Source organism: Heterodontus francisci, chromosome 32 (assembly GCF_036365525.1).
Source record: "Heterodontus francisci isolate sHetFra1 chromosome 32, sHetFra1.hap1, whole genome shotgun sequence".
In the NCBI taxonomy this organism is placed as follows: Eukaryota; Metazoa; Chordata; class Chondrichthyes; order Heterodontiformes; family Heterodontidae; genus Heterodontus; species Heterodontus francisci.
In genome coordinates this window covers 16602866-16629294 of record NC_090402.1, presented here as the reverse complement: position 1 = coordinate 16629294, position 26429 = coordinate 16602866, and the positions used below count along the sequence as shown (strand labels likewise).

The 26429-nt window shown below is 42.3% G+C and overlaps 1 protein-coding gene across 2 annotated transcripts in view; it reads left to right on the top strand.

Annotated features, from left to right (window-relative positions):
* Window positions 1–25094, top strand: part of ddx31 (DEAD (Asp-Glu-Ala-Asp) box polypeptide 31) — a 112050-nt gene extending 86956 nt beyond the window's left edge. For both annotated transcript variants that reach the window (XM_068012340.1, XM_068012338.1), the window contains one exon: window positions 23387–25094. In XM_068012340.1, coding sequence (XP_067868441.1) covers window positions 23387–23537 — 151 coding nt within the window. In that variant the 3' untranslated portion in view covers window positions 23538–25094. The remainder of the gene's footprint in view (window positions 1–23386) is intronic.
* Window positions 25095–26429: the final 1335 nt, after the last annotated feature.

The following is a 26429-nucleotide window of genomic DNA, read 5'->3' as shown; positions in this document are numbered from 1 at the left end:
AAGGGGCACAGATGTAATTCAGTCCCCAATTTAAAGTCATACATTCTGTTCTTGAGTTTATATAATATTTAAATTAATATGGAAATTTAGCAACAGTTATGGTAATTTGGGAAGCAGAAAAGTAGAGTGGACAGAGTACTAAGTTTCTGTGTTACTGGTAGGAAGGTGCAATTACAGTGTGACATGTTTACACGGCAGTCTCCATTTTTTTTATTCATTTGTGGGATGTGGGCGTCGCTGGCTAGGCCAGCATTTATTGCCCATCCCTAATTGCCCTTGAACTGAATGGCTTGCTAGGCCATTTCAGAGGGCATTTAAGAGTCAGCCACATTTCTATGGGTCTGGAGTCACATGTAGACAAGACCAGGTAAGGACAGAAGATTTCCTTCCCTTAAGGACATTAGTGAGCCAGATGGGTTTTTACAACAATCGTTTCATGGTCACCAGTAGACTAGTTTTAATTCCAGATTTAAACTTCACCATCTGCCATGCTGGGATTCAAACCCATGTTTCCAGAGCCTGGATTACCAGTCCAGTGACATTACCACTGCGCCACTACCTCCCCCACATGATCTCGCACTATTGTTGTGATGTCTTCTTAGCCATTGCTCTTTTCTAGTTTACAAACTTTTGAGTGGGAGGGCCCCTTTGCAAATAGTGATGCATTTCCAAGGAATGTTATAAATTATTAAAAAAAACTTTCAGTTCTATCATTGAAGAAAACACTTTTTTATGTAAGAGACATTGAGTGATGGTGTGTGCTATGCCCTGCCCCCGGGGGAAGAAATCAGGGAGAGTGGGAAGCGTCTGATATCACTGGTGGGGGGTTGCTGGGGGTGTCTGAGATTGCGGAGGTTGGAAATTACCGGGGGCTGTGGTTGCGGGGAATGGGGGACCATGGTCAGAGTGGGTGATCCTGGGCAGGGGTGAAGGGCGAGACCGTAGAGTGTGTCAGAGATTGTGGGGAGATCCGGGGAGTGAAAGATCGCATGGATCCAGTGCTTCTCTCTTCCTTTTACCTGCCGGGATTCCTGCACCCCAGGAAAGCTGGCCTCCATGGGTTAAACGTAAAAATACGATTAAAAAGGAAGCGCACAGCCTTCTAAAGATTTTACTGACCAATCGTCCTATTGGTGGCCCACCTCCAACTTGCCGCCATTAAAACCGGACGGGTTAGAGACGCGTTTAATTTGAAAACTTAAATTATTTTACCACCCATCCGCCCATCATTAAGAAGTTACAATTTAGGGGAAAAATAGCAAAACATTGGAAGTTGGGTGAATTTGATTTTGTCTGTCAATAGAAAAAGAATAGTTCCATTTCCTTACTGTGGCACTATACCTTTACACTGTACAAACTTTGGAAACACTTCAATACTGCAACAAATAACTTCATCCATGTTTTCTAAATTGAACTATTAGTATCATCTGTAATAGCAGGCAATTTTAATATATCAAATTTTCTACCTGCTTTGGTCATATTTTACAATGAGGGAGAATAAAAATTTTTATCTTTTAAAAATATTTCTCCACTTCCAGATAAAATTCTTCATGTTTGTTTATCTGCACATTATAATTGGATGGTGCAATACAGAAATAAGAGCTTTTAAAAAGCTGAGTAGGGGGAGCAGTGTTAGCAGAAACTCAAAACCATTATGTACAAAGAGTAGTCCCAATTGTTCCTCTATCGTGCTCGTTAAAAGGAGTCATGTTAATTAAAAGAGTCTATATTTAAAAGGTCTGTTTATAAAAGGTCTGTTTACCGATGATAACTTCCTTTTATTATTCTCTGTAATGCCTGTAATAATGTGTCAGATCACAGCTTGTGCTGCAACTAATAGAATAGACAATGATTTATATTTGACCCCATTCAAAACACTCACTTGTCTCCCTCTGTGTGTCAGGGGATTGCTTGGGGGGGAACTGGTGCAGTAAACAGCTGTTACCTAGTACAATAAGCAAAAAGAGGTTTGTGTAAACTGAGCACCTGTTAGTTAAGGATGCTCCTGTCAGCTGGCAAGTTGGGCCTCTTTTGAGTGAAACCTAACATTGTCATTTGGTACTGTTGGGTTCCCTGGTGAAGAAGACACACCAGGGTCATCCTACTTTTGTTAAACAGACTAAGTTTGAGTTATAATTTATTCTTTTCCTGTATTGCTTAATTGTTGCTTGGAAGTAGACAGATGTAACTGTCTGTTTAAGCCCACTGTCCACTAATTGGAAGGTTGACTTTTTAAGATTTCTTCTACCCTTTTACACTTTTTTAAATGTAATTTTTGGTGTCATCCTTAACATTTCACAGGGCTCCATTACAAGCCTAGTGTGTAAATTAGGTTGTTCTAATGATTTAGCAGCCTGTGCAGGTTTGATCTATTGATTTATGCTTGTCCTCTTATAAGTTTTAAATGAATTAGTAATCCTCATCTTGGAAAATTATCCAAGTCAGTGTGGGAATTGATGATTTGTTTTCGTAGTTTTTTTTCCCCCATCTGTCCTGTAGGTGCTGACTTGCTGTGGTTACAGAGTTATGGGTGACAGGAGCCCTCCAGTATCAGACTCACCTGATCTTTCTTTTATGTGGAAGGAATTCTTTGTTCCTCTGATTGCGGTTTCTTGTTGCATTCCCTCCACCCCCTGCCCCCACCCCTCCCTACCCCTTCGTTTCACCGTTGCTGGCCATTCCTTCAGTCACCTGGATTCACTCTGGAATTCCTTCCCTCGATTCATCTGTGTCTCCACCTCCCTCCTGCTTTGATATTCCTTCAAATGCACGTCTTTGACCAAGCTTTTGTTCACCCATGCAAATCTCTCTTCTGAAAAGTACCTTTTGACTTTTCTTTACATTAAAAATTACTATATGAATGCCAGCTGTTTTTTTTTTGTTGTTAAGCCAATGAAAAGAAATGGGATTTCAGGGGATAAAAGTTACCTGAAGAAGGAATTTACTCTAAACCCAGGGGAATTGTCTTTGGAATTGAAGAGAATTGACAGAGAGACTAAACTCCTGAAGGCTGGGCAGATAGATATTGGGTGTGATGTAAAAGGAACCAGTTGGACAATAGATGGCTTGCAATTTTCTTTTTTTTTAATTCTTTTGAATTTCTTCTATTTCTCTGCCTTCTTGTGAAAATGGTGAAGAAATAACAGAGGATAGATAAAAGAAATGCAATAGATGTGCTTTGTGTTGATTTTCAAAAGTTATTTGACAAAGAACCACATGAGAGGCTTACAGCAAAGATGGAATTATGGGGAATGCGGCCATATCAAAAAGCTGGCACAAACATGATGAGCCGAATGGCCTCCTGTGTCATATCCTTCTATGCATAGATGAATGTTGGGGGACGGAAAGAAAAGGACAAAAGGAAGTTTCTCAGACTGGAGAGATGTGGCGAATTCTGCAAGGGTCTGTGTTGGGCACAGTGCTATTTGCTATAGACATAAATAAACAGGACTTGAGAATTGAAGGAGCAGTATGGAAATTGGCTGATGTAAATTTTGGGAGGATATGGCAAATTATGAGAACTACTGCAGAAGACCACAGCCGAACAAGATAGACTGATAGGTGCCAGATGCAGTTCAATGTAGATAAATGTGAAATAATGCATTTTGAAGTAAGAATATGGGAAGGAAGTACATCTTAAATGGTAAGATTTTAAATGGAATAATAGAGTAGAGAGACTTGGCTGTGCAGGTACACAGGTTATTAAAGGTGGCAGTGAAGTATACGAGGCCATGAAATAGGCTCTCCATATCCTTTGCTTTTAATCCAGAGGCGCAATATAAAAGCCAAGGGGTAATGTTGAACTTGCACAAGACCTGTTTTGGATACTGTACTGTGGGGATGATGTAAAAGAATTGAAAAAACATAGAGTATGTTCACTTGGATATTACCAGAAATAAGAGCAAGTTATGAAGAGAGACTTGAGAATTTAGGGCTCTTCACTGAAGCTGAGAAAGTTGTCGGGACTAGAGGGTTCTGATCAGGTAAATAGTGATCGTTTCCATTGTTCAATGAGAGTAAAAGGAAGTTAGTTAAGATATCAAAAAAGAATTAAAGGATGGTGAGAATGCGGAATTTTCTGCCGCAAATTGTTGCTGAAGCAATGTCCATTAGTACTTTAAAAGGGAATTACCCATTGCTTAATTAGAATATAAATGAGAATATGAACCGAGCAGGAGACTTAGATTAAAGTAGTTACTTTATGTGGAGAAAATCACTAGTGCAGACTTGATGGGGCTGAATCACATCTTTCTGTTCTATAACTTCTGTAAAACGATATGTGACCTACCCAATGCATTTTGTGAACGAGCTGCTAGACTCCCTTCTTCTTTTCCTTCTATCCTTGTCAGAATGTTTCTGTCCTTCACTTTGTCACAATACCATATAACATTGTAAATAACTGACACTAGGGGGTGGATTCAGTGCAGGAATATAATCTTAGAGTCAGGTGACAGGTCGTCTTGAGATGTACTCTGATGTTATAACATTCTTGATTAAATATCTACTTAATGGTCTTTGTTACACTTAATGTTGAACTACCTAATAACATTAGCAATGTAGTGACTGTCACCCAGTATTAAGGCAGCAAGCAGAGTTTAAAATTCCAGCATTGTATGGCCCTCAAGTGTCCCGAACTCAGTTTGAGGTGTGAGGAAAACCACACCTGCCAAGAATAAGGCATATTAATTTCGTCATATGGAACATGAATTTAAACACTTGCTGGACTGAAAACAAGACAGCACCTGCATTCTAAAAGGACAGTGGCTGGAAACATATGCATTTAAAAAGACAGTTGCCTGGAGAAGACAATGTAACTGCTCCCTGAATCAGTTAACCAAATGAATTTTGATCAAAAGACATTGAAGGTGTGAAAGTCAGCATTCTAGCCCCCTACTGAGGATGTCTATTAAGATTGAAAGAATCTGCAAAACCTCACCGAACAGATTGTTTCCAAAAAAAAAGGAGCTAGTCACATGACTGGCCTGCTGGCCTAGGTCTGGTTTGAATTGTGCCACACAGGAAAAAAAAAAGACTCTCTTCAAGTTCAGTTGCAGAGCATCTCTCCCTGTCTCCCTCTCTCTCTCCCTCTCACACAAAGACAGGGACCCATGGAAGAAACCAAGCCTCAAGACAGAAAACCATGGAAATAAGTTTGTAAGTGTGCACTGGGCCCCAATGAAATGGCAAGATTTAACTGCAATCAAAGACTTTACATCAAACTCAAAAGACAATAAATGAACTCCAGCTATTGCTTCAAACCTTTCCCCTTGATTCTTTCTCCTTTTCTGTCTCTGTCTGCGTGTGTGTTTCTTGCGTATGCATGCTAGCGTGGTCACATTACATATTCATAGTAGTAGGTTTTAACTGAGTTAGAGTTTTAAGATTAACAAACTTACACCTTTCATGTTTAAATCTAAGAAAACCTGTCTGGTTGATTTCTTTGTCAGTGGAATTGGAGAGCAGTGAGCAAGGATTCACTGAGGGGAAGCTAAAAACACAGTATTGTAAAAAATGAAACCCTGTTACAGCCAAACCAGGAAAGGCTGCGAGGGGAACCCCTAGACCCTTTCTCATCTGGTCATAACAGAAATTTGGGGACTCGTCCGAGATTGGACCCACAAACAAATGAGAAATTGGATGTGGGAAGTCAAATTGATCCCATCAAAAAGAGAAAAGATTTCAAAACGGGTTTTCTTGTGCTAGTGTGTGCGCAGTGGTTAGCACCGCAGCCTCACAGCTCCAGGGACCCGGGTTCGATTCTGGGTACTGCCTGTGTGGAGTTTGCAAGTTCTCCCTGTGTCTGCGTGGGTTTTTGCCAGGTGCTCCGGTTTCCTCCCACATCCAAAGACTTGCAGGTGATAGGTAAATTGGCCGTTGTAAATTGCCCCTAGTGTAGGGAGGTGATAGGGAATATGGGATTACTGTAGGGTTAGTATAAATGGGTGGTTGTTGGTCGGCACAGACTCGGTGGGCCAAAGGGCCTGTTTCAGTGCTGTATCTCTAAATAAAATAAATTTTAAAAATACGAACATGTCTGTGACTGAAGCCAGTAACTTCTCAAGCCAGGGTGAAGTAACTGGGATAAGTTAGAAGCACTGTCTATGGAGGAGCTGAGAAATATGGCTGACCAGTGTGAGATCACTGTCCATGCCAAGGCTAGAAAGTCTGAACTCCTAAGACTAGTGGCCAACCATTTTTCCCTCGAATCTGAGGAAGCAGAAACAGGGTTAGAAATAGACTCCGACAGGGTATTGCTAGCAAAGGTACAATTGGAACAGAGGAAACCTGAATTTGAAGAGAGAGAAAGAGAAATTACCTTCCAGAAGGAATGTGAGGAAAGGGAACTGAGGTGACTTGAGTTAACTAGGGGGCGACAGAGTAACCCCAGTGAAAGCATAGCCAATATGGAGGATTGTAATTCAGGGCTGGGTACTGAATTGTTCAAATTTACCCAACTGATCCCAAAATTCAATGAGGGAGATGTGGAAGCATTTTTTGTATCTTTTGAAAAACCTACAAGGCAGTTAAAGTGGCCAGCTGAGGCTTGGACTCTCCTGCTACAAAGCAAGTTAACAGGAAAAGCCCATGAGGTTTATTCCCTGTTGCTAGATGAGGTCAATAGAGTGGTCAAGAAGGCATACGGCATGCTTTCCTTCATCAGACGGGGTATTGAGTACAAGAGTTGGCAGGTCATGTTACAGTTGTATAAGACTTTGGTTCGGCCACATTTGGAATACTGCGTGCAGTTCTGGTCGCCACATTACCAAAAGGATGTAGATGCTTTGGAGAGGGTGCAGAGGAGGTTCACCAGGATGTTGCCTGGTATGGAGGGCGCTAGCTATGAAGAGAGGTTGAGTAGATTAGGATAATTTTCATTAGAAAGACGGAGGTTGAGGGGGGACCTGATTGAGGTGTACAAAATCATGAGAGGTATAGACAGGGTGGATAGCAAGAAGCTTTTTCCCAGAGTGGGGGATTCAATTACTAGGGGTCACGAGTTCAAAGTGAAAGGGGAAAAGTTTAGGGGGGATATGCGTGGAAAGTTCTTTACGCAGAGGGTGGTGGGTGCCTGGAACGCGTTGCCAGTGGAGGTGGTAGACGCGGGCACGATAGCGTCTTTTAAGATGTATCTAGACAGATACATGAATGGGCAGGAAGTAAAGAGATACAGACCCTTAGAAAATAGGCGACAGGTATAGATAGAGGATCTGGATCGGCGCAGGCTTGGAGGGCCGAAGGGCCTGTTCCTGTGCTGTAATTTTCTTTGTTCTTTGTTCTTTTCATCAAATTATGAACTGACAAAAAATGCTATCCTCGGGGCATATGAGCTTGTACCGGAAGTCTAGCACCAGAAATTTAGAACCCTCAAAAAGCAAGCTGATCAAACTTACTTGGAGGTTGAGAGAAGTAAGCATTGTGACTCGTGGTTGAGGGCTCTTAAAGTGCTGCCCAGCTGTGAAAACCTCAGAGGTAATTCTGCTAGAGGAATTTCAAAACTCTCTCCCACTCTCCATAACAACGCATGCAGAGGAACAGAACGTTCATTGAGCCAGGCAAGCTGCAGTTCTGGCTGATGAGTTTGCTTTAATATACATGTTGGTTCCCCCGGGAATTGTAATAAAGAGCTGACTGCTGGAAACTATGGGGAAAGCCTGTAGGGTTAATCAGGGAATACTCGCTCAGTGAAGGAGAAGGGACCCTGATGGAAAGCACAGCAGAACAAGCTGTGGCTTTAACTACAGCAATAGTAAGACCCAGAAAGCATATTGCTGTGAGTACAAGAAAATTTACTATGATTCCTGAAGGTTATCAGGATTTTGTGTCTAAAGGGAGAATAACCCCATACCCCTCGAGTGGGGCAACCAAGTCCAGAGTAATTCTCAGGGTCACAGGGGCCACTCGATCCCTTTTACTGGGAAAAGGCCTGACTTTTCCCCCAGAGAGTGCTGAATGGTGTAAATGGTATTGGAGGGCAGCGTACGCCTGTACCTTTACACTGGGTGCACTTGGAGTGCCACCTAGTTTCGGGACCGGTGACTATAGGGATTGTCCCTAGTTTGCCTGTGGACGGGGTTAACCTGCTCCTAAGTAATGATCTGGCTGGGGTGAAGGTGGTAGCTTCCCCAGTAGTGAAAGAGACACCGCAGGAGGTCAGAGAGAGAGGGCAGTGGCAGGAGACAGTCCCCTGCAGTCTCCCTGAATATGTAGTGAATCGGGCCATGATCAAATCAGCTCCCCCAGAGGAGACTGAATTGGCACTGCAGGCAGATGACCATGAGGTCAGTCTGTCTGAGACCTTCTTTGGAAAGTTAGCAGACTCGGAATGGATTAAATTAATCTTCCCTTGCTGAGGCTCAGCAAGCCGATCCAGTACTGAGAGAGTTAGCACAGGCTGTCCAGTCTGAAATTAAAGCAGAGGGAGTCCCTGACTGCTACTATTTAAAAAATGAGGTACTGATGAGGAAGTGGAGTTCTCCTCATAGACCTGAGGGCAAGGAGTGGACAGTGATTCACCAGTTAGTGGTGCCACAGATGTATGGGAGATAAATACTAAGAATAGCCCATGAGTTTACAGTGGCTGTACATGTCGGTATATGAAAAACCAAAGCCTACATAAGACAGCAGTTTCACTGGCCAAAACTCCACAAAGATGTGGTGTAGTACTGTAGGAGTTGAGGGGAAACCCCAACCTACAATGAAATCTGCGCCCCTAATTCCTGTATCGGCTTTTGAGAAATCATCCAGCAGAGGGCTGGTGAATTGTAAGGGACCCCTGCCGCGAACAAAACGGGACAGAAAGGCACAGGGCTGGCAAAAAGTTAGAGAGGAAAGGGGAAAAAGGGATAAAGAGGGCAGGTAAAAGGAAGTCCAGGAGGAATCCCAAATGAAAACCCCTACTGTCCAGTCAGCCAACCCTGAAATGTTTGAGAAATTAGACCCCACATGCTCCTATGTAAATGCAGAAAGCAGAAGCACCACACCAGAGTTGCTAACAGCATTTACAGAAACCCGCAGAGACAAGGAAAGTCCTCAAGAGGGCAGAAAAACCATGAGGCTGATGCCTTACCTAGTTGAAGTGCCCCAGGGGAGTGTCGTAGAGTCTGGGCGAATACCTGAAAGCAGGAGTGTCCGAGAGGACAAAGGGAAGATTAGCAAAGAATCGTCCCCACAGTCAGGAGAAAAGGGAACCAACCAACCCCTAAGGTGAAAAGCCCTTGGATGACTCATCAAAGCACTGAAAGGGAGTTCAGAGTGGATCCACCCACTGCCGACTCTCATCAGCAGAACTCCGCACCGGGGCTAATTAAATCTAACCCTCCCCCTGTAGACCTCAACAGAAACAAAGACATCCTAGGCAGTCATGGAAATGTGCAAACTGAAAATCTTCCCCAAAAATCACATGTTTATTGGGATGCCAAAAAGGGCAGTTTAAAGCAGCACTGCTACAAAGGAAACATCGGTTGTAACAGTTTTTAAGATTTCTGAATGAATGAGAGAGGTGCAAGTGTGTTTTCCTGTACTTTCTCTCCTTTCTATTTTTATAATGAAATGCTCTTTTAAAATTGCATTTCATTCCACTGGATGTGGAGGTGTGAGGAAAACCATACCTGACAAGAATAAGGTACATTAATTTTGTCATATGGAACATTAATTTTAGACTCTTACTGGACTGAAAACATGGCTGCACCTGCATTCTAAAAGGACAGTGGCTGGAAACATTTGCATTCTAAAAGACAGTTGTGTGGAGAAGACAATGAAACTGCTCCCTGATTCAATTAACCAAGTGGATTTTGATCAAAAGACATAGAAGGTGTGAAAGTCAACATTCTAGCCCCTACTGAGGATGTCTAATTGAATGAATCCACAAAACCTCACCGGGGAGGTTGTTCCAAAAAAGGAACTAGTCACATGACTGGCCTGCTGGCCCAGGTCTGGTTTGAATTGTGCCACACGGAAAAAAACAGACTGCAACTGAACGTGAAGAGACAGCATCTCTCTCTCTCTCACACGAAAAGAAGAAACTCAGCTGGATTTCAAGAAGACAGCATCTCCCTGTCTGTCTCTCTCTCCCTCACACAAAGACAGCGACCCACAGAAGAAACCAGCCTCAAGACAGCAAACCATCAAAACAAGTTCGAAAGAGTGCACTGGGCCCCAACGAAATGGCAAGATTTAACTTCAATCAAAGACTTTACATCGAACTCAAAAGACAGTAAATGAACTATTGCTTCCCATTGATTCTTTCTCCTTTTCTGTCTCTATCTGCGTGTGTGTTTCTTGCGTATGCATGCTAGCGTGGTCACATCACGTATTTGTAGTAATAGGTTTTAACTGAGAGTTTTAAGATTAATAAACTTACACCTTTCTTGTTTAAATCCAAGAAAACTTGTCTGGTTGATTTCTTTGCCATTACAATTGGAGAGCAGTGAGCAAGGATTCACTGAGAGGAAGCTAAAAAAAAAACCTGGTGTTTTAAAAATTAAACCCTGTTACAGCCAAACCAGGAAAAGGCTGAGAGGGAACCCCTAGACCCCTTTCTCACCTGGTCGTAACGGGCATTTCACTCATTCGTAGAGCAAAGTTGCCTCAATTGAATTGCACCTCCTGCTGCCTGAATATAGAATGGGTCTTAAGTGAATTGTAGAGAAGTAGATGGTGCAGATTATATAAGCTTGAGAAGAACTTGCGGTGAGTGACCTGCAAGACACAGAAATCAGTGATCAAAAATAGATAGTGAGAACAAAACAAATGTGGCTTAGAGTGGTTGCTCACAGTGTAAGTGACTAACTGGCTCCCAGTCGGCTGATCAAATTGTATTTAGCTTCTCATGCTACTGTCTGTTTGTGAATGGTGCACCCTCTGTTGCAGAGATCCCTGAGGGGTTATTCTATAATCCTTACAACAGAAACAGTGGGAAATCTTTCCCTCGTGTAAGTGCCATTCTTTGTGCTTTGACTGTTGGCATCAGTTTAGGGGCAGAGATTTATTGACTTTGTATCAATACAACTTACTTCGTCTTCTGTAAATACAGAGATAAACTTCTAGTATCTGCTGTGTGAAATCTCTTTTGCTAAGAAATTTGGATGTTATGTACAGCTATAGGATTGTGCCTATGGCCAGCTTAATACAAGCCCTCAGTATCTGTGGTGCACACTATAAGTAGAGTTCCTTTTCACTGAGCAAGAAATTAAACCAACTGCAATTACCAGCAGCTGCTAACCAATTTAAAATTATTAGCGTTCTACCTTACATTGTCTAATATGTCATTCCTTTATATCTCATGTTTTATTTTAGGCAAAGTGTTTTTTTTTTGTTTTTAAATTGCGGTTCACATCAAATTCACCATAACTGCACCGCTAGAGTCCAAATCTGAATCAGCGATGGATTTTGTTTTGACTGCATTGGATAAGTTGTGGCAGATCTTGCCTCAACCGTTTGACGAAGGAGTGCCCAACACCACAACGTAAGCCACTGGGGAAACATGCCTCTCATCTGTCCATCATAAAACAGTATTGATGACAGTCATGGCAGACACTGCAGCTCAAACTATCCAGTTATCCTATAATCTCATTTGAACATGAAAGCGTGGCAGAGTGAGGCAGCAGTTGTATTTTGCTTTGGTAATAGCCGACTACTTTTTATTTTATAAGCATGAGGGGTCCACACAGTGAGAAAATTCTGCGCTCCCATCGGTTGTACATTTTTCTCAGATTAAGGCACTGTATATGTTGTTCCCAAATGGGAAAATAGTGTGTCTCAAGTTACAAAGTCATATTAATACTCTATTAAGCAGGAATTAACATTTTCAGCTATTTTGCAGATTTTAGCATTTTGTCCTTGGAAATTGGATATGGAAAATCTTTTTTAAACATAGGGTGTGCAGTATTCATATTTAGCCCTTTGATGTCACTCGTGCATATATTTTATAGATTGTGCTAGTAACATTTAGTGGTGGTAAAAGAATGATATGTGCCCTAGAAAGTTGTTTGACTGTTTTGATTCCTGATTCATTCAGGGTAACACCTGACTCATTGTTGAATAAAGAAGTGATCTTTAGATAATTCTCATTATGAACACTGACGTTAGTTTTGTATTCTATTCTTACGTGGATTTGGGATCCATTAAGTATTTCTTTGAGCTGGGATCTGGAAAGACTGTCAGAATTTTTTTTAAATCAAGAGATCTAGACAAAGACCCAAGACTCATAGACAGGACACCATCAGAGCAAGAAAGAATGAGAGAGAAAATGAGATTAATCAATAATTGAATGCAACATGAAAAGGTTAGGTTTTAAAAGCCTGTAGACTGTGGGAGGGAAGTGAGACTGAGGAAGATAAGGACTTAGAGTTTTTTGCAACAATGTGTTAAGTGACACTGCGATTGAAATTCTGCTGTGCCATATTTGTAACATGTCGGTTAAAGGATCTATAATAGCAAACAGAAGAATTTCACACAAACACGTAACCAAGCCATTGAAGCCTACTGTAAGAAGTAGTCTGACACTACCTTTCCACCTGCTCAAATCAATAAATTGCCTGTATTTACATATTATGTTACTGATAAAGTTTAAATTAAGTACCATGAAAGTAAATAAACAATTAAAAGCAAATTATCACTATCGGTTGATTGCGATGATGGAAACAAATGGTTTAAATGCAGTTTCACCGATCTTATAAGGTGACATCACCATGATTTCCTAATTGTCTTTTAACTCATTTACAGCCATCCACTAATGTGTCTGTAACGCTGAGGAGAAAACACTGACAGGGACCAGACTTCCCTAGCGAAACCACTGGGGATAAGAGTCTCGACTCTGCTGCTTGACCCATACCGGCAGATGGCCATCAGGAATCAAATACCCATGTGCTGGGAGATAGGGAGAGGATTTAGCAGAGTGATTATTCAGAGATGAATAGAGTGATTAGCTGATAAAGAGCATGTGAGACAGGGTTGGGGGCTTTGATCCTCAATAATAATGCACTGACTGTTGTTAGTGCAGTGGGATGCTCTGTGACAAGGGACAGCAGTGTATCACAGGATTACACAGTTTGCTATTGGCTTTAACCCTTTGAGGACTAGTAAGTATTTCTGTTCTGAACAAAAATTCAAACCAGATTCATGTGGGATATTCTGTTGTGCTTGGTGTCTTGTTATTACTCTCTCAAGTGTGGTTTTGGCAAAAGGATTTTGCAAGCAAAGAATCCATTAGGGAGCGAGCTCATCAACCATGCAATGAAACATTGTTTTCATGAAATGTCAATGAATCCTCTCCCATAAGTGACTGTTGTAGGCTTTTCTGATAAGTGAAAGAACAATTTGAATGTGTTATTATATTGTGTGAATCTGTTATGGGGCAATGTCAGCTATTGGTATTAATTTGGTTGGCTAGCACTTTCCATGGTGTTTTGAATTATAAAGATATGTGGTACTGTCATTTGCTTCCCAGTTGTGTTTGTCCATCTATCTTGAACTGCTGTGGGGTGTGGAATGATGGTTCAATGAATTGGTCCTTTGCAGAATGGACAATCACAGGCCATTCACATATCAAATTACTGATCTTGCCCGTGATTTTGGAAAGACAGCTGGAGCATTTCAAGATGAGGAGGGGAGGAGTGGAATCGGGGAACAAGCTGTCTGGGTGGACATGAGTACTTCCTAGTGTCTGGTTGCAGTATAGCATTGTTAGGAGTAAAGTACACTGCCTATGTGCCTGCTCAGCAAGGGTCCACCAAAAATAGCGTGAGGAAAATACAACATAACTTAAAATGGAAGTGTCTGTACACAAAATGATTTACAACCATGGAGTGCGACCAGTAAGATACTTTATTGACACATAGGGCTGGATTTTGTTCCCAGACTGACGTCGGTCGGGTTCCCTGGTAGGGTGGGGGGGAGGGGGCGCGGTGGGGCGGAAAATCAGGCTGGCAGCGACCGCCACGGAACCCAACACCGGGGAAGCTCCGTGGTGGCCTCTCCACCACTCTGCGACGGGACCCAAGTTAGCATATTTAAATTACACATTTGCATGAATTAAAATCTAAACCACAGCAATCTTCTCTTCAGTTCCCAATCCTCAGCGCAACTTGCGGCACTCACGCACCTTCACTTTCCCATCTAGGGAAAGCTGGCGCCACCGATGTGGGGAAGGGGTGAACTCTGCACTCTGGGTGGTGGGGGGAGGGGGTGAACTCTGCACTCTGGGAGGTGGGGGTGAATTCTGCACTCTGGGTGGTGGGGGGAGGGGGTGAACTCTGCACTCTGGGTGGTGGGGGGAAGGGGTGAACTCTACACTCTGATTATGCATTATGGTGTACTGTTTGCAGGGCTGGCAGCCTTTTAAAAATGGCGCCAGCACCTGCTCCTTCAACAGTTGGTACCGTGAACAGTGTCGCCGAGGCCGTCCCTGCCTCGTGAGTGGGGGCTGGCCACCATGAATATATGTAAAATGGCTGCCCACTGCATAATTGCAGCTGCGCCGGTCCATTGGGGGTAACGGCCGCCATGTTCTGCGCCTGCTGGCGGGAATACAAAATCCAGCTCATCGTTGTAATGTCACAGTTACCAGCAACATCTCTTTGTATTTTGACATTCAAAAATCATTTGAAGTGTTGACCTGGTTGCACAAATGCCTCCAGACCTCAATTAGTTGATTAATTGGATTCCATTTTGAGCCAGTCGGGGGGGAATTGTTTTTCAATATGGTTCCCACTTTCAGAACAGAGTTGGAACCACACATCTGAAAGTGGGGGTGGTGGGGAGATAAGGTAAGTACAATGATTATAGTTATCTTATTTAAGAAAATAAGTTATGTGTATCTCAGTAGCTTGCCTGCATTTACTGACCTATTTCAGAACTCTAAAGTCCACACAGGAGGATTTCTAGCATGATAGTGCCATAAAGTAATATATGATTTTTATTATTTCTGCTTGATTCCCTGTACTACTCCCTGTAAGACTTTTGTATGAGAAATCAGATTATAATTCAGGCTGTGTTCTATTTACTTACTGCACTCCTCTTTCCTCCCACTGTTAGATCATAGTAAATGTGGACAGTCTAAGTCCACATTGGCTCATATTACATGCTGAGACATCTATTTGGTGTACTTTAAAATGAAACTGGAGTTGAATTTTTAGGAAACTGTGTGATGGGACAATAGATTTTAACACTTCCACTGACCAAATGCAGTGGAAAATGTCCATGTGCCATGTACCCTATCGTGATGACACTGTCTCTGAGTTAACCTTTAGTTTACCAACCATTAATACAATGGACCCTATGCCACTGACATGAACTGTCATTTACCATTGTAAAGTTCAACCAGAATAGAGGTTTTGCTGGAGCAGGAACCTACTGAATGACAAGCTACAGTGGGTCTTGAGAGAGCTGTGTTAGGATTTCATAGTCATTATAATTTTGCTAAATTTCTTGCTGAGCTGATTTTGTTCCTGTGTACTTCACTCACAGAAGGTCAGTTTTGATTGCAAAACAATTACTTAAGTGCAAACTGAAAGTTGAGTTCATGCTGTTCCTGAGCTATTTTGTTCAAACCTAGGTAGTACTTTGTGCTGCTGAAAGAACAGTTAGAGGGCATAAGAAATTTGGGAACAGGAGAAGCTGTTGGGCCTGCCAAGCCTTTCCTTTCTGGTAGATTATCCTCATCCTACCTTCTCACAGATCCTTAAAGCTTTTCTTTTGCTCCCTTCCCTTACCCAACTTCACATTTGCAGTAGCCTTGAAGGCAGAAAGCGAAATTCTTAAAGCTTCTAATTAATGTTAAGGTAGTGGGCAGGTTTATGTTGAAGACCAGTGGCTTTTTCTGGAGTGTGTATACCACCGTTCTTAAATGAACCATCAGTAGAATTGCCCGAGGTTGCCTTTCATTCACTGTTTAAATGTGTCTCCTGGGAGGTCCAGTAATGGTTGGAGTTGATTGCCCATGGTGAACAGTTTAACTATGTGAAGCTGTATTGGAGAAGGAGAAAACATAAGTTACAAACTATGTTAATCATTATCTTCATGCACTGAGAGATTTTTCCCCTCAAGAGACTGTTTTGTTTCACTTTAGGTCAGGGAGCATGTTATAATTCCAAGCTGTCTGGAATGTTTGTACAGTTAGAATTTCATCTCTAATATCCTTTTATTATAATACCAGCCAATTCAATACTGAGACTGGTGGAGTGATGGGAAGAATCTTCTTCCTTCCACTAATTAGTGATAATTAAAGGTCATCTTGCTCTGTCCTGTTGTGTGTCTGATGCAAAAAAAAATACTGGTCAACATGTTGATGTATGACTGTTTAATTGAACTAATGGGTGCTCAGTTAGTCCCTCTATGGCTTGTCTAGCACTGAGTAGCATTGAAGTGGAGAGCTGCCATTCACACTTACCACATTCCTGATATACTTCCGGCTGTTGTGCCTGATGAAGCCTGGAGAATCATGATTCCCATTGCTTTTTAGATTTTAACAGGAAACCTGATGGCAGTTCATGAGCGCCTCAAAATTGTGGAGGTGACTCAAATTCAGAGTCGTTTATCATAGAGTACCATTAACTGCACTGAAACTCTCTGCGTAATACAGAACTCAAATAAGGCATATAACTTGTTACCCATTTAAAGATTCTCTCCTCTCCCCTGCCCCCTTTGCTTGGCTGTAGTGTGGTGCTAATGGCCTGGTTATTGGAGAAATCCATGGCCTAATTACAGGTGTGTGTATGAATTTGTTGAGGCCTGTCTGTGCTCTTCACCATCTCAGCCAGCAATTACTGACCAGAACCTTTTCTAATAAAGTGATCAAACATCCAATCATTTGCCAACCTGTCACCTGGGCCATTTATCATTATACAAGAGGAACAACACACAGGCCTGTAATTGAACTCTCACTGAAACCACATCAAGATACACATCAAATGTATTTTCATATGTGATGAAAATATGTGATATACATAAATGATTTGGAGGAAAGTATAGGTGGTCTGATTAGCAAGTTTGCAGACGACACTAAGATTGGTGGAGTAGCAGATACTGAAGGGGACTGTCAGAGAATACAGCAGAATATAGATAGACTGGAGAGTTGGGCAGAGGAATGGCAGATGGAGTTCAATCAGGGCAAATGCGAGGTGATGCATTTTGGAAGATCCAATTCAAGAGTGAACTATACAGTAAATGGAAAAGTCCTGGGGAAAATTGATGTACAGAGAGATTTGGGTGTTCAGGTCCATTGTTCCCTGAAGTGGCAACGCAGGTCAATAGAGTGGTCAAGAAGGCATACGACATGCTTTCCTTCATCGGACGGGGTATTGAGTACAAGAGTTGGCAGGTCATGTTACAGTTGTATAGGACTTTGGTTCGGCCACATTTGGAATACTGCGTGCAGTTCTGGTCGCCAGATTACCAAAAGGATGTGGATGCTTTGGAGAGGGTGCAGAGGAGGTTCACCAGGATGTTGCCTGGTATGGAGGGCGCTAGCTATGAAGAGAGGTTGAGTAGATTAGGATTATTTTCATTAGAAAGACGGAGGTTGAGGGGGGACCTGATTGAGGTGTACAAAATCATGAGAGGCATAGACAGGGTGGATAGCAAGAAGCTTTTTCCCAGAGTGGGGGATTCAATTACAAGGGGACACGAGTTCAAAGTGAAAGGGGAAAAGTTTAGGGGGGATATGCGTGGAAAGTTCTTTACGCAGAGGGTGGTGGGTGCATGGAACGCATTACCAGCGGAGGTGGTAGACGCGGGCACGATAGCGTCTTTTAAAATGTATCTAGACAGATACATGAATGGGCAGGAAGCAAAGAGAATACAGACCCTTAGAAAATAGGCAACAGGTTTAGATAGAGGATTTGGATCGGCGTAGGCTTGGAGGGCCGAAGGGCCTGTTCCTGTGCTGTAATTTTCTTTGTTCTTTCTCTTTGTTCATATATTGTTTCAAAATGAAAGCGTACACAAGATGCATTTGAGGTGCTGCTGTTCTGTACATTTCCATCACTCCTGCATGAGAAACTGGATGAAAGTTGCATTTTCAGGTTTTCTGCGTAGATTATTTGCATAAAAATTTTAAAAAGAGTAGATATTATATGAGGTAGACCACCTGAATCCAATTAAATAGACAGTGGTACTCATCCCAGGGCTACCTGTAGCTGTTAGCATTGACTGGGCCAGAATGTCCTCAGTTCCTGGTCAGGCTGCTTCTATCTCACATTGCATGAAGAGTGAGCACACATCCTGTCCACTGATCATGAGAGACTGTTGACAGTGGTATTTCTAAGATACAAATTCGAGGAAAAGAAAATTTCTGTGACTGAGGTGTGCAGGTGTCAGGTGTCAATCAATGAATGCATGGACTCAGCAAGAGTAGGGATGTGAAAAGACCCTGATCAGGAACTCTAAATGTTTAGAGTCTTGTGTAAGTTTTAAGAAGTAATAAAGCTGGCTAGCAATTTTACTTGCTGTTTAAAAATGCAATATGGAACCCTGTGGGAGACAATCATTCTGAATAGAGGATGTGTTAGTTATGGGGGCATATTCTCTGGCTTCTTAAACTGGATGTATGTCCCTGTAGGATACTTAACCACATTTTACAAATGTTTCAATATTTCAGTAACACCCAGGTTGCATGTCTCCTAATATTGTTCTTTGAAACACAACTCAGAATTCAGCACTAAAGGAATCCCATTTCTTTGAATTTAAAAACAAAAAGGTTTTTTTCCTCCAGTGACTCCCTGTGATGGGTCAAAGAGCTAAGTCCTTCCTACGTCATCCTTTCTCTGTTGCTGATCAGGGTAACTATTGATTAATTACTAGCCTCTTTTATTTGTCAGCTCAGTAACCAGAATGTTTAAGGGGGCGTGGGGTCCTTGCTGTGTGACAAAGTGATCCTGCACAATTACAGCTGAATTGCTTCAGTGAGCATTCTACCTCAGGTATAGAAAAGGCAAGTCAACTTTGTGAACCTCATCAGTTTAAAAAGTATACCAGTTAAATCAGATATTGAAATAGCATTAAGAAATATATGCAAGGGCAGCACAGGCTTTTTAAAATGTGTTCTGAAGCAGTAATTTACATTTGTTGCACTCTGAATTTGGTGAATGCCACATAACATGTTGAACTAAATAGGCTTATGCTGCTTGGATCACAAACGGCCCCTCCGAAGAAACACAAGGCATTTATTTTTTTTAAATCTAATACATAATATGTAACATTTCACACATAACTACTTTCCTACAATAAATTAAAAAGCAACGGGTACTGTATGAGGCAAATGATTCACAGGAGAGGTCCCTTACACTGCATGTAACCCATGGTCATCTGCATACCAGAGAATCATCACTAAATAGAAAATAAACATTTTTCTTTGAAAGCTTCAAATTGGAGTGTCTATTCAATTCCATTAGATAAATATCTAATGCGACAACGGGACTGGAGCTCTGATTACATTTGTGACATTGATATATATATCTACATTACAACAATTTTATGACTTAAATTATTTGCTGCTGTATTTTTGCTTCAGATGTAGAATTTGTGTATATAATGGTTGTCTAAAATTGGGATGGCTTGAATTTATGCAACTGTAGAGAGATCTGGACATGATGAGAATCTCCATGTAATCCTGATCATAAATAAAAAACAAAGTGTTGGAAATACTCTGCAGGTCTGGCAGCATCTGTGGAGAGAGAAACAGAGTTAATGGCCGGAATTCTACGGCTCCCAAACAAGCGGGCTAGTGACGGGGGGGGCGGGGGGGAGGCAGGGAGCATAAAATTTACTAGATGATGGGGGGGGGGGGGGCGTTCCTGAACCCCTCCCGCCCCCGCTACAATTTTATATGTGGTGGCGGCAGCGTGAAATGGCCTGCCTGCCCCAAGCCAATCAAACCTCTTAAGTGACCAATTAACTGGCACTTAAGGGCCTCCTCCCACCATCGCAGGTATTTTACCCTCGGCGGCCAGATGGCAAAGGCCTCAAGAACCCCGCCTGGTAAAACCAGACGGCCTTCTTGTGGGCTGGGGGTGGGGGGGCCTCCTAATCGGGCACCCTGTACCCCACAGAGGGCTGCCCCTGAAGCCCCAACTGCCCCCAACGCACAACGCTCCCCCCACCCCCCCCCCCCCCAAACTGTCGCCGACCTTATCTTGCTGGGGCCCAGCCAATTGTCCCCAGCGAGTCCCTAAAAACTTACCTGTCTTCCTGGGCCATCCTTCACCTCACTTGTGATGGCTGGGTGTAGTCCCAGCAGTGGCCACCGCTCCCAGTGGCGCTACTGGGACTAAGCTGCCAGCCCACTGATTGGCTGGCAGCTCCATTAGGCGGGACTTCCTCCCTCAAGGAAGTAAAAGTCCCGCCCAAGACCAATTAAGGGCCTGGGGAGCGAAAAATCCCAGCCTGGCTCCCCAGGCTCAGCAGAGGCGGCCTCGCCACTGACATTTCGGCTGGTGGGCAGGGCCTCCCGCCCAACGAGAAATTCCGGCCAATGTTTCGAGTCGGGTATAACTTCTTCAGAACCTAGGGAATGTTGACATGTGATGGGTTTTCTGTCGTTTAAAGAGGGGAGGGGGAGGAAGAACAAAAGGGAAGGTCTGTAATAGGGTAGAGGGTGGAAGAAATTAAATGACAAAGATGTCAGGGAACAAAAGGCAAAGGGAGTCCTAATAGTTGTAGTAAAAGACAAAGCATTTATCCAGTGAGCATGTTAATGGTAGAATAATGAATAGCTCTATCCAAAAACAAAAACATGAAAAACAAGTTTAAGACTGGCACATGGTTTTTAAAAAAAAAACATCAAAATGGGGGTCATGGTCTGATATTGTTGAACTTAGTGTTGAGTCTAAAAGGCTGTGAAGTGCCTAATAGGAAGATGAGGTGCTGTTCCTCGAGCTTGCATTGAACTTCACTGGAATGCTGCAGCAGGCCGAGGACAGAAATGTGGGCATGAGAGCAAGGTGGTGAATTAAAATGGCAAGCAACCAGAAGCTCAGGGTCATGCTTACAGACTGAACGGAGGTGTTCAGCAAAGCAGTCACCCAGTCTACGTTTGGTCTCCCCAATGTAGAGGAGCACATTGTGAGCAACAAGATACAGTATACTAAATTGAAAGAAGTGCAAATAAATCACTGCTTCACCTGGAATGAGGGTTTGAGACCTTGGATGGTGAGGACCGAGGAGGCAGCTCCTGCGATTTTATGGGAAGGGGATGAGGTGTTGGGGTGATGGAGGAGGACCAGGGTGTTATGGAGGAAATGGTCCTTTTAGAATGCTAACAGGGGAGGAGAAGGTGTGTTTGGTGGTGGCATCAAGCTGGATGTGGTGGAAATGAAGGAGGATGATCCTTCAGATGTGGAGGCTGGTGGGATGGAAAGTGAGGATAAAGGGAACCTTTTCGCGGTTCTGGGAGGGAGGGGAAGGGATGAGACCAGAGTGCAGGAAATGGGTCAGACAGAGTTGAGGGCCCTGTCAACCACAGTGGAGGGGGGAATCCTCTGTTGAAGACAAAGGAAGACATATCAGAAGTGCTGTTGTGGAAGGTTGCATCATCAGAACAGATGCAATGAAACTGGAAGAATGGAATGGAGTCCTTATAGGAGGCAGCATGTGAGGAAGTGTAGTCAGGGTAGCTATGGGAGTCGGTGGACTTATAATGAATATTAATAGACAGTCTAGCCCCAGAAATTGAGAGAGAAAAGTTGAGGTAGGGAAGTGTTGGAGATGGACCATGTGAATGTAAGAGAAGGGTGGAAATTCGAAGCAAAGTTGATTAACTTTTCCAGTTCTGGGTGAGAGCAGGAAACGGCACCGATACAGTCATCAATATACTGGAAAAAGAGTTGGGGGAGGGGGCCTGAGTAGGTCTGGAACAAGGAATGTTTGACATACCATCAGACTGGAGGATGGTGGACAGTGGTGTTCCCCAAGGGTCAGTGCTGGGACCACTTTTTTTGCTGTATATAAATGATTTGGGATCTTGGAATACAGAGTAGAATCTCAAAATTTGCCGATGACACCAAACTTGAAGGTGTGACAAACAGGATATGAGGCTGCCTGCAACAGGACATAGATAGGCTAGCAGAATGGGCAAACAGGTGGCAGATGAAATTGAATACTGGCAAGTTTGAGGTGATGCATTTGGCAGAAGTAATAGGAAGAGGCAATATATACTTAATGGCACAGTTCTGAAGCATGTGCAGGAACAGAGGGACTTTGGGGTGCATGTGCATCGGTCTTTGAAGGTGGTGGGATATATTGAGAGGGTGGTTGGTAAAGCATATGGAATCTTGGGCTTCATGAATAGAAGTATTGCGTACAAAAGCAGGAAGTTATGCTGAACCTTTATAAAGCTCTGGTTAGGCCCCAACTGAAGTATTGCATCCATTGCTGGTCACCACACTTTAGGAAGGATGTGAGAGTCCTTGAGAGGGTGCAGAGGAGATTTACCAGAATTGTTCCAGGGTTGGGGGGTTTTAGTTACAATGTTAGGTTGGAAAATCTGGATTTGTTCTCCTTTAGAATAAAGGAGATTGGGGGGAGATTTAATAGAGATGTGCAAGATTATGACAGGTTTAGATAAATTAGACAAGGAAAAGCTGTTCTCATTAACTAATGGTACAAGGGCTAGCGGACACAGATTGAAGGTTTTGGGCCAGAGATGCAGGGGAAATATGGGGAAGAATTTTTTTATGCAGCTTGTGGTAATGACCTGGAATTCACTACCCATAAGGGTGGTGGAAGCACAATCAAAGACTTCAAAAGGAAATTGGATGGCCATTTAAAGGAAATAAACTTGCAGGAGATTGAGTGGGGGAGTGAGACTTACTGAATAGCTCCATGAAGAACTGGCATGGACTCGATGGGCTGAATGGCCTCCTGTGCCGTAAATGACAATGACTGTACCCCACAAAAAGACAAGCATAGTTAGGACCCACGCGGGTACCCATAGCAACACCTTTTATTTGGAAGAAGTGAGTGGCGTGGAAGGAGAAGTTGTTCAATGTGAGAACAAGTTCAGCCAGGCAGAGAAGGGAAGGTGGTGGTGGATGGGGACTGGTTGGGCATCTGTTCAAGGGAGAAGCAGAGAGCCCTCAGACTATCCTAATGGGGGTTGGAGATGTAAACGGAATGGATGTCTATAATGAAGAAGAGCCGGTTAGGGTAAGGAAACTGGAAATTGTTGAAGTGACATAGGGTGTCAGAGTCACAGATATAGGTGGGAAAAGACTGGGCATGGGGAGAAAAGTATTCAAGGTAGGAAAAATAAGATCAATGAGGCAGGAACAGGCTGAAACAATAGGTCTAGCAGGACAGTCTTGTTTAGTATGTTAGTGTCTAAACTCACACATGATACTTGTACTAAACAATTGCTCCTTTCAATTTTTATCTTCCTTTCTTCCTTCCTCAGGTCTGGCTTGGGTGGACATCTATTTGCTAAGAGTGAAGTAGCCTCACTGCTGCAGTCTGAATATTCAAATGGATTTGGAGCAAATTTTTATAAGGTAAAGAAGCAGCGAAAGCCTTTAAAAAGCCGCAGATCGCAATCCGAAAACATCTGAAGTGAGCTACAAACAGCTGGGGACACCGTCAAATGTGATGCTATTAACCCAGGTCAAGGGATGTCAAAATGAAGCGAACACCACTGAGCTGGGTCCAGCAAATTCCAGAATCATCACTGTCTTGAATCTCAGTACTGAACTGAAGGGCAGAGCTAACTGACTGTCAGTGTTTGTTGGAATTGTGCTTGTTTTTGGGAGATTGAAAAAATTGCTTGTAACTTATATTTGTGCAGAGGTGAAGAAAGTGGACTTGAATTAAAATGGATTTGAATTAATTCACAGAAGATGCTTTGTAGCCCTTGGATTAAGGGCATCCTGCAGTCCCCTCCCAAATCAGAACAAGCCCATGTCTCAAAGATGTAAGGTTAGTATTCTAACACAGTATGATGTGCAGGCATGCATCTGAGGGGAAAAAAAGACCTTCATCCCATCTATCTGCATAGGATACCAAAGCTACGAGGAGCAGTGTTCTATGTCCCTACAAGCAGACAAGGAAAATTGGTGTGCAGGAAAGTGGATCAAAATCACGGTTGTAATTTTTTAAGTACTGCATCTAAAGCAAAGAATAACAAAATTTACTGTGTCCACTTAATAATAGATAGCTGGCTAATGCAGGATGGTAACAAGCTAAAACCATCCAATCCTTTTACTGAATAATCAGGTAGCAAAGTCTTGGGAACATTGAATCTGATGTATGATTTGCGCAATCTTGATTTCTTGCATGTTCCAGAGCTCTCACTTTGTAGGTCACTGCCCTGTAGTGCGAGGGCTTGCAATAGACATCAGATGGTGACTTATACCCTAGATTTGCACTGTATTAGTTCCCTATTTTTCAGCTCAGCCTACAATATGTTTCACCTACATCTTAATACTTCCCAAGCAGTCTGAAGACCCCTTTGACAATACCTATAATCCAGCCTAAAGACGTGCCATAACCTAGAATACTGTCAATCACTTTACCTAATTGTCGTCTGAATTTAAGAATAGAATGTGATCAAATCAGTGCCTTTTGTGAAATTTTTAAATGGGCTGAAAGAAGGTTGTATGAAATGATGGGACTGACTTTTATAAAAATTCAAGGTGTTTTTTTTATATGCAATAAACATTATGAATTTTAAAATGTGAATTTCATGGAATTTATATATCAAAAGCCTTTCATTTTAATTCAATGTCATATCTTGACAGTTTTATTAAAACTAAAATATCTTTAATTGAAGCAAGTATTACCAGCGACTGAGACAGTATAAAAAAGAAATAATTGAATTAATTTCAGTTGTTGTCCAGTTTTAAACCTTGGATTTTCAAAGATCTGTTCTTTTATTACATTTAATGGTGATTTAAGTTTTTCTTGAAAGGTTTTCAAACTCATCCGTGCTGCATGGCTGGGCTGGCATGTTCTGTCATTTCTAGATTGTATGCATTATACATTTTTGAAGGCTATTACATTAATTTTGCAACTCATTAAAACAAAAAAATAATTTTCAGGTTTTAATTATAGGTTAGTTGTAAACCTCATCCACTGGAGTGTTTTGTTTTTATTCTTTGAGAGGGGGTTTTGATGGGTTATAAATTTATTTTTTTTAAACTTTGTTGTGCCCTTGTTTGATTTCATTATTAAGCAATGAGATTATAAGAAACCTCTCATCATCCCCTGGGTTTAAGTCAATCCTTGCCGAATCCTCTCGTTTTGTTGTGCTGCTTTTTTGTTCTACGAGTCTCAGAGAGACTCTGTCCGTCACTTCATTAACCCTGAGTCGGCTAGAATGCTGTCCAAGGCCGGGGGGATTTGCCAGACCCTTTCACATGCTAACAAGCACAGATAAACAGCGGATTTTCTCCAAATAAATATATTTTAAAAAAAACTTCTTGATTTAATCAGCTGCTGTGCACTTAGCCATAACTCCTACCCATTCTGGCAACTTTTTTTCTCATAGCCCTCAGAGAGTTGCAGCAGTCTTTCTGCACCGATGTAAACACACCAGTATATTTTATTTTATTTCTGTTCAGAGAATACATTAAGTGCTGCAGGCAGCTCAGATCTTGAACATTGGAAAGGGGGCATTTTCATTTTGAATTGTAGATGATTGAATGTGATTCTGATGTTTCAAAAGATATGAAAGGGCCAAACTAAACTGCCCTCGTTTCTCGAATCTATTTTATTGTATTTTCTTTCAAGCCATGTCTGTTTCCATTCCCTAATTATTCCATTTGAGACCAGTGTTATTCATCAGTACATCAAAGCCGCCATCAGTTTACTCAAATTGACACTGAGATGTGACTTTGTTGAGAGGAATTAGTTACAGAATTTAAAATAACGAGCAGGTACATTTTGTTCCATTGTTTAATTCTGTCAGGGATGGGGTCTGGAAAGCATGAAACAACAGAAATATGACAAAATTAAGAATAAGTTGGTGCTTTTTCATAAGTTTGAATCTACTGAACCCCTTTTATACATAGGATAAGACTGAATATACTAAAGTGTGTGACATAAAGGATAACAGACGGACTGAAATTGGTTACAAGGGAGTGAGGAGTTGAGATATTGTCCTAAAACACAAAAGCAAAGCTGGAGCGGGTTCTCAGTACCATCTCAACTCTTAGCTCTGTCCTTGAATTGTGTTCTAGCCTGTGTTATTTCCAATTAATGTACAGGTGACATACATGGGGGGGGGGGGGGGGGGGGGTTGCTGGTATTCCCACCCCTTGTATTTTTCTGTTGTTAATGGTGAGTGTTATTGGCTGGCTGCAATTGCCAGGATAAAGTTGTGCGACCTGAATCAAGCATACTAGATGTGAACTGCTGTGATACTGGGTTGCATTTATTTGCACGTTCCTGGGAAAGAGCATACCTGCCCCACAGAGCAACAGAGAGCTGGTGGGGTGTTGCAGCAC